The sequence below is a fragment of the Nanorana parkeri genome, unplaced genomic scaffold (genome assembly GCF_000935625.1).
Source record: "Nanorana parkeri isolate BGI_ZX_2015 unplaced genomic scaffold, ASM93562v1 scaffold460, whole genome shotgun sequence".
In the NCBI taxonomy this organism is placed as follows: Eukaryota; Metazoa; Chordata; class Amphibia; order Anura; family Dicroglossidae; genus Nanorana; species Nanorana parkeri.
The window spans coordinates 407,319-416,351 of NW_017306728.1; the positions used below are offsets into that span (position 1 = coordinate 407,319).

Below are 9,033 nucleotides of genomic sequence, written 5' to 3' on the forward strand. Positions count from 1 at the left end.
TGCATTTGACTGCCTCAAAACATATTTTTTATTCTTTTTTTATTTCTGAGGCTCTTGTATTACACAGTAAGTGGATTTGAGACTTATTTAGACGGACACACAGGAGCCTTTAGATTTACTTTAAGTAGATTTTGCATTTTTGCTGCAAGGACTGCTCTAATTCTTAGGCCTGGTTCACCCCTAGGCGGCATCATTTTTGCGTGTTTGTATGCGCGGTTCAGCATGTGCATTTGGCACATTTTTACGCGCCTGAAGACACATCTTTTGACTGGCAGCTAAGATTCATTGCAGTCAATGGACGAACGCGTGTACAAACACACAAAAATGTACAACATGCTTCTGCCGTGCGTTTCCTGGCATTGCCATTGAAGTCTATGGGGGAATAACGAACTTGAAACTGCCAAAAGACGCTCATGTAAATCTTTCTGTGTTTGGCGTTTTCCTGCTCAGGTGAAAACAGGGGCCATTGAATATCATGTCGTTTCTTGTGTTGGGCATTTAAAAGCACTTTTCCTACTACTCAAAAATACCTAGGTGCCCAGTGAGTGACCCTCTAAACAGGCTCTACCATGTCCCACTGCCCTATGCCTCCTCGTTCACACTTACTGGTCCTGCCCTCCCTCCCTCTCGTTTGTATACCTCCTTCTTCATTCCTCTCCCATCCTGATGTTGTCTGATGTCCTGCCCCTCCCCTCAGCCCCCACAAGCAGACAGGTAGACCCCGCGGTTTACCCTCCTATATGCATATAAACCATGGCTTACCGTACAATATGACATTTAAGATGTACATTACAATCCTCCCCCCCAAAGGAAGAACACGGTTGCGGCATGTGAAGTTATGCTGTTAATGTTTGATCCTTAGCCACTTAAGCGATTGGGGATAGCTGATGTAGCTTTACTTATTTCGCATATGTATGCATATGTCTACTTATTACGTTTGCATCACTTGATTGTGTATGTGTTGTATGTTTATTGTAAAATGTTGATTCCACATAAAGAATTTTAAAAAAAAATACCTAAGTGTGAACCAGGGCTTGGGGCCTGTTCACATGATTTTCAGGTCCTGATCAGGTCCGGATCTGCAGACGCGGTGCGTTTTCGGTCCGGATGCTTAGGCCTGGTTCACACCTAGGCGTATTGCATATGCGCGGTTGTCGCGCGTTTTTTTTTACCGCGATTCGCGGTAAAAAATCATGCGACAAACGCGCGTTTCCGAGGGCTACTTGGCTGTATTCCAATGGAAACGTGCAACAAAACGGCCCAAAGTAGTACATGTACCTTTTCTGGCGTGGGCCGTTTTGTAGCGCGTTAGGGACGGGCTGAAATACGCCAAGGTGTGAACCAGACCCATTGAATACAATGGGATTTAGATGTTTGAGCGTTTTGTAGAGCGTTCGTCGAGCGCACTACAAAACGTTCAGGTGCGAACGAGGCCTTACAGTTTATATTTTTTTCAAGCCGTGGGACTGTCAGGCTGGGTTCACACCTAGGCGTATTGAATATGTGCGTTTGTTTTTTTTTTTTTGTCGCGACAAACGCCCGTTTCCGAGGGCTACTTGGCTGTATCCCAATGGAAACGCGAGACCAAAATGCCCCAAAGAAGTACATGTACTTCTTTGGGCGTAGGCCGTTTTGTATCGCGTTCGGACGGGCGGAAATACGGCAAGGTGTGAACCAGACCCATTGAATACAATGGGATTTAGATGTTTGAACGTTTTGTAGAGCGTTTTTCGAGCGTTGAACGCGCTACAAAACGTTCAGGTGTGAACCAGGCCTCAGTATGCAGAATCTTCCTCTGAGGTCACTTCCGTCCTCTCGTAACATCTACTTCCCTTTGTAGATACATGTCTGGTGCGATACATGTCTGGTGATCAGACATGTATCGCATGTTGATGGTGCTGGCTACAGCAATCTGCAGAGAATGAGCTCGCAGGAGACGTCGTTATTGGGTACGCCCGATCTTGAGGCTCCGGGTCTCCAAGGGTCAGTTCTGGAGTTTATATGAGGATTTGTGAGCTCACCCGGATACATTTTTTTCCTTTACTCCATGGAAAGGTAATGGCCATGTTTCAAATGTTTGCAGTTCATGTATTTACCTCTACCCCAACCTGTCTGTCTATCTCCCACTCTGACTGCCTCTGACATCATAAAAAGTGGAGCAAGAATATATATATATATTTTTTTTGCTTAGTTGCATTGCGTTCCGTTTCCGTTGCGTTTTTGCTGCGTTCGTGCGTTTTCTGACCGGACAAAATGTAACATGCAGTATTTTTTCTGTCGTAACCTGAACGGACTGCGCACGTGAGAACTGTAGCCCATAAAACACATAGGGATACATTGGGATGCATATTTAGTGCTGGAGCGTACGGATCAGGTCAGCACAGAAAACGGACGTCGTGTGAACAGGCCATTAGTCCTCCACATCCATGTGAAAAAGAACTGCTACATGTTAAAAGAAATCAAACATTAGGAGAAAGAGCAAAAATATACTTACACCCCAGCTTTTGCCCACAGTGCCTAAGTAAGGTTGACATAACTGAAGAGAATATGGTGCACTCCAGTATTCAACCTTCTGAGTTCTGCAGTAATTAGCAATGGATGGCGCTATTTGTATATATACAGAATTCATAGGAATCACCAGCACATCATATGCTCCTTGAGGCTGCGTTCCGGTCTGATTCTGGCCGGAACGCACTGCCTTGCATTGCGGCCGGCTCACTTTTTTTTGCCTCCAGCCGCAATGTGATCGCCCGTACGGGATTGCAAGGCACATTGGGGCTGCAGTGCGGTCCGGTGCGATCAAAATGCTGCAAGCACTATTTTGTTTGCACCGCACAGGAACGCGCTCCAGCCCGGCAAAAAAGAGAGCCGGCCGCAATGCGATGCAGTGTGTTCAGGCCAGAATCGGACCGGAACGCACTGCCTATGGTGTGAACTAACCCTTATGGGCAGTTTATTAGTCACAAATCAAAAGTGCAACATTTCTGAATATTTGCCTGAGGAGCTGCAAAAAGTTACACACCGATTTTCACCAATAAACTGCCCAGAAAGGAGCATTTAATGTGCTGGTGATTCCAGTAGGTTCTAGGCATGGGTGATTGCACGGGCCTTCAAGTCAGATGACTGCTGAAAATCCCACACCTTGCATGAACACCCTCCAGCACTGTGCAGTGGCATCTTATCATGAGATTCAGGGTCCATTCACACTTTACCGGTCCATTACGCACATAATATTTTGTGACAATGTGTGTTGTGTTAAGGCAGCCGGGATTAAAACAAAAACACAAGCCTTTTTTTTTTTTTAGGAACCCCAACACATGCTATGTGTGTTGTGGTGCGCTGCACAGCGTCATGCATTGCACTGTAAAGTGCGTACAATGAACGGCACTCTACATAAATCAGGTCTCTACAAGAGCATCCAGATTCAATGAGAGAAATTCAGAAGTTGCGATTTTTCCCCTGACTCTTGTCAAAAACTTTACTCCAACCAGCTCTTTCAAAAATAGGTCAGATTTCCTCGGTGTAGGTTTTCTTTAAGCAGTCTTGCATTCACAATATTTTCCATGATTGTATAACTAAAATCATTGAAACTCATGCTATCATCTTTCAGTGATATCTTTGCGAGTTATACTATAATAATATAGGATTTAGTTTGTAGAAGAAAAGAAGAAACCTTGCAAATGCGCACATGTGCTGTACATATTGTAAATTAAAAGGCAAAAAATGATACCGTCACCAAAGTGAGCCTTCAGTACTGTGCACAGCTCATGCACTACCGTGTCCTCTCCCTGGCTGGCTCCTTGTAGATCAAACAGCAATGACTATACTTGTAGACTGTCACAGCATCAGTACAGTACGGCACAATCATTACTACTGTCTGCTCTCTGCAGACATTTCTCTCTGTGATACAGACACTTGCTGTAAGCAGTGCAGGACGGTTTGAAGAAAGGTAGAAGGAAAAAGGACCTAGGAGGTGATGAAGCCGGGACCTTGTATTTTCTGACCATGGAATGATTCTGATCAAAATATATAATCATATTGGTGAGACTTTAGTAATCAGAATTGCTATGGGTTACTATACACTCCAGGGGCTGATTTATAAATCTTCTGCCCAACATATAGCTGGGCGAATGCAGTTCACATAGAATTACCGCTACCAGATGGAGCTGAGGATCTTAGGGAATTCCTATGCTCCTCAGCATCTAGTGGTGGTAGTGCCATGGGAACAGCATTCACCCAGCTATATGATTGGCAGAAGATTTATAAATCAGACCCTTGTTGTGTTCTGCTCGTTGCAGAGTTTACTAAAAAAAAAAAAAGGCAGAAAGAATATACCTGAGAAAAACATCCCTCTATCTAATATTCTTGTCTTAGCAGAGAAAACATGCTTGGAAGACAGGAAGATCAAATGTAAACTGCCGGGTTTGTTAACTAGGGCTGCAGCTAACGATTATTTTCATAATCGGTTAGCCGATTATTAACTTCGATTAATTGGATACAATGAAAAAAAATGAATACCGTCATTTACAGGGTTTGAAAAATCCACTCGTCTGCGACGAGAGGACGGTGGAGCCCGACGAGCAGCTGCCCGGCCGGCCGTTGTAATTACACGGCCGGCCGGGAGCTTTAAAGTCAAGCGATCGAGCGTCTCTATAGACGCTCCATCGATTGTATCAGCAGCAATACTTTTAGAGCCATTAAGGCTGGGTTCACACCTGGGCGTTTTACAGCGCTGATCAACGCACTGTAAAACGCCCAGCAAATGAAATCCCATTATTTCCTATGGACATGGTTCTCACTTGGGCGTATTTCAGCGTGTCGGAACGTGCTGAAAAACGCCCTACCCCAAAGAAGTACGGGAGCATCTTTGGGGCGTATTTCCGCGCGTATCCATTAGGATACAGCCGGATAGCCCTCGTAAATGCGCGTTTGACGCGCGTTTTGAGGGCTGCAAATCGCGGTTAAAACATGCACCCCAAAACGCGCGTCATACATGCATATTTTGAATGCCTAGGTGGGAACCCAGCCTAAAGGAGAACTATGAGGCGAGTGCTTTTCACTCACCTTATAGATCTAGCCGACTTGCGACAATGAGACTGTCACGTGTCGGCTTAGTAGATCGGGAAGTGAGCGAACACATACCGGCGTTCGCTCACATCTCGATCCTGTCACGGCTCTCTGCCATGACAGGGGAGGGGCTGGATTCCCCCCGCTCCGATCCGCCAGCGCTGACTGGCGGAATGGATGGGGGAGGGGCAGGTACAGCTGGCTCTGCCTCTAGATAAGCAGAGCCAGCTGTCACTCACGCAGCTGGGCGGATCCAGACATAATTGTCGGGATCCGCTTCAGCTGCGGCGTCTCAGTATACCGCAAGCTGTAGCTCCCTATATACTGAGCTTAGGGTGATGGGAGGACGCTAGTTTGTGTCCTCCCGTTACCCTAAGGAGAACTATGGTGAAAATCCCTAACCCCATAGTTCTCCTTTAATCACTGATAACACTAAACTGATGAACAGTAAAAGCATTTTAATCGTCGCTTATGGGCATTTTTTTTTTCCGATTTTGCGGGCGCACGCAGTTTTAAGGCTTGACATGTTTGGTGTCTATTTACCCGACGTGACCCCGACTTTTATGTTTTACTAAAAATAAGGGTAAGAATAAATGTTTTATAACATAACGTAGGGAAACTTTTTTGTTTTTTTTCTACATTTATGGTTCTTTTTTTATTATATAGTAAAAAATAAAACCCGCAGTGGTGATTATATACCTCCAAAAGAAAGCTCTATCTGTCCCCAAACTTTAACATAAATTGCAAGGCTATAGTCCGGTCATGCTGACTGGTGAAATTTTTGACTGACTGCTGAGACACTATCAAATTTTTCAAGCCCTGGTCATTTATTTAAAATGAAATACACAAATGCAGTGTTACAGGCATAAAGTTTACTTCAGAATAAAACGCTATGCACATTTTTTTAAATCGCACTGCAGTACCGCGCCTTCCAGTGCGTGCGATCACACTGCGGATGGGAGGTGCATTCGGGATCGATTGGTATGAATGACAGAACGGGGGGCATGGCAGAGGCAGGAGGGGGGCATGGCAGAGGAGACACAAGGCGGCAGCGGAGGAACAGGGCGACACAGAAGCAACCTGGCAGCAGCAGAGGTACAAGGGGCGGCAGCGGGGGAAGAGTCGCCAGTCTTTTCTCCCCGCTGGTGCCGGCTGCAGTGGTCTGTGTCCCAGATGCCTCTGCCAATACAGGCGGGGAGAGCAGCGGGGATTGAAAGGGACACAGGCGGCTGCAGCCACCACCAGTGGGGAGGAGAACGGAGGAGCAGAGCGGCAAAAAATTATCTTAAATCAACTAATCGATGATGAGAATCGTTGCCAACGATTCTCGTTATCGATTGTAATCGATTTAATTGATCAGTTGTTGCAGCCCTACGGTTAACCTTTTGCTGGGCACTGCCTCCAATTTTGCACCATAGGTGGCAAGCTCAATTTCGCGATTTTTTCATTGGATTTCACTCAAAGTATTCTTGGTGAATTGACACCGCCTGTGAATCTTGTTGAGTCAGTACATTGTCATAATATCTGCATAGACTGGGTCTCAGGGAGTGTATCTTCTGCATAAAGCGACATTTGAAACAGAATATACTGATGTTGCTTATTTTATTTCTAAACATCCAACGTGCGCAGGGATACCAAATGTGTAGTGTAATTCTTGTATGGCATGACAGTGCAGATGTGTATTTTACATGTGTATGTTTATGTTTGTATTACATGAAACCTATTATCTGTTGTATTCCCTTTTTTTAAATTTTACTTTTTTCAAACCTAGCCTTATTACTGACACCACTTATCATTATACATAAGATTTATATTTACATCTTGTAGATGTGATTGGGCAGTTGTATAGCCATCTAGGTCACTTTCACATGCAACAAAGAGACCACAGATGACATATTGGAATAAGTCCTTAGCAGACAAAAGGTTCATCGCTGTTTATCCCATTGTGCCAGCCATTCACCTGAATCTTGTAACACCGCGATGGTGGCCTTGCTCCCATTCATATGTTTAGAGACAATGACAAACTACCCCAAAGTGTCCATCAACTCAAAACTTTGAAGTCTAGAGCATATTCTAACATTTGCTTTATAGTTTGTTTGTTTTTAGTTTTGGATAGAATGTGGAAAGGTTAGAAGTAGGGATGCACCGATATATTAGCCGTGGAAACATATCGGCCGAAAATTGCACTTTTGGCATCATGCCGAAAGTGACATTTTCTGGCCGATACAGCGGTGCATCCATCTTTCTCTACTCCCCGCTAGGCGCTGCTCTGTGTCCCAGCGGGGAGTAGAGAAACTTTGACAGGAGGCTGAGCGCTGCGGGAGGAGAGCGCTGTGAGCGGCCGGCCTCTCTCCTCCCACACAGCTCAGCTTCCTGTCACAGATCGGCAGAGCGATGTGTGGGCGGAGACAGCCAGTGCTGTCACACCAGACTGAGCACCTCTCGCTCAGCCTCCGTGTCAGGAAGAAGAGCGGTACAAACACTCAGCGATCAAGTTTAGACCCCTAATATTTCCCCGAAGCCCCTAAAAGTAAAAAATAAAAATATTTAATTAAAAAATTATTCAATAAATAAAAATATATTAAAATTTAAAAAAAATATATATAAAATTTTTTTGAAAAAGTTCAAATAAAAAACATTTTGGGTTTCGGCCTGACTATTTTTTTATTTTGGTTTTGAAATTTTAATTTCGGTGCACCTCTAGTAAGACGCTATGTCTGTTTTTTTATTGCTGTCTTTGTCAACGTGGGGGACTATTGCTCCTGGGTGGTTAAGACTCATTTGTTTTTGTTGCCCAAATTCCCACACAAGGAACTACCAGGGCCCATCTTTTGGTGTGGAAACCTAAAGTGCAGCACAGCTTACAGAACCTGCTCTGTAGGTCCAAGTTCAAATCCAACCTGGAAAAAAAAATCTGCACTTTGATATTTTCTCCTCTATGTTCCAATTTTGCATAGAACCAAACAGATCTATACACTCTACGGCGCTGCATTATATGCCACTGTGTACCCTCACATTGCCCTGCAATGAGGAAGAGAGTGGAGCTATAAAGATTACTAATAATACATTGGTGGCCAATTTATTTATAGGCACTATATTGGTGGCCAATGATTTCATTGGTTTGTTCACTCTTCAAAAAAACAAAATGTTTACACATACCTGGTTATCATATTTCAAAGATTGTGTCCCAACCAAAAATCTGATGGCATCCGTTTCTGCTGTTTGGGCTGACAGCGCTCGGGCCTAAATGAAAGAAAAGTTTATTAAAACACAAAAACTGACCAACCATGAAAACAAGTAAGAAATTAACTTTTCAACTTTTCAGATGAGGATGTGCAAAAAGAAATAGCCAACCGGACACGTTTCAAGTTGACAGCAAAAAATGTTGAGGAGTTACTATTATTTACAGTGCTCTGCAATAATTAAATATGCATTTACAATAAATGCACAGAGGACTGGGCCCTAATAATTAGAGTGTATGAAATACGTATTTTCTATAATAAATACAGAGGACTGGGCCTATTAGACTGTATGAAATAGGCTTTTTCTATAATAAGTACACAGAGGACTGGGCCCTATTGATCAGACTGTATTAAATAATCCTTTCCAATAAATACACAGAGGACTGGGCCCTATTCATCGAACTGCATGAAATAAGGACAAAGCTGAGTTTTTAATGAGAATCCATTAGCCTCACCTCCCCAATCTAATCTAACCAAGAACCCCCACCCATATACTTACCCACCTTTCCATGGCAGCAGGAGCCTTGTGTTTACCCTCATCGACCTCAAAACTGCTCCGGCGCTGGCCCGCATATGTGACATTAGAGTCATTAGGGGTATGGAACCCTTTCAGGTTCATGCTTTAGGCCTGGTTCACACCTAGGTGCTTTTTCAGTTTCACACATTTTTGCGTGATTTTTTTCTCTGCAATACTTACCACTCCTACAGCCCTCGGATTCCGAGG

General features: G+C 44.1%; 1 protein-coding gene across 1 annotated transcript in view; it reads right to left on the bottom strand.

Moving 5' to 3' along the window:
• Positions 1-9,033, bottom strand: part of TSSC1 (tumor suppressing subtransferable candidate 1) — a 178,028-nt gene that overhangs the window by 134,488 nt on the left and 34,507 nt on the right. The window contains exon 2 of the mRNA XM_018560505.1: positions 8,227-8,310. Within this exon, the coding sequence (XP_018416007.1) occupies positions 8,227-8,310 (84 nt within the window). The remainder of the gene's footprint in view (positions 1-8,226; positions 8,311-9,033) is intronic.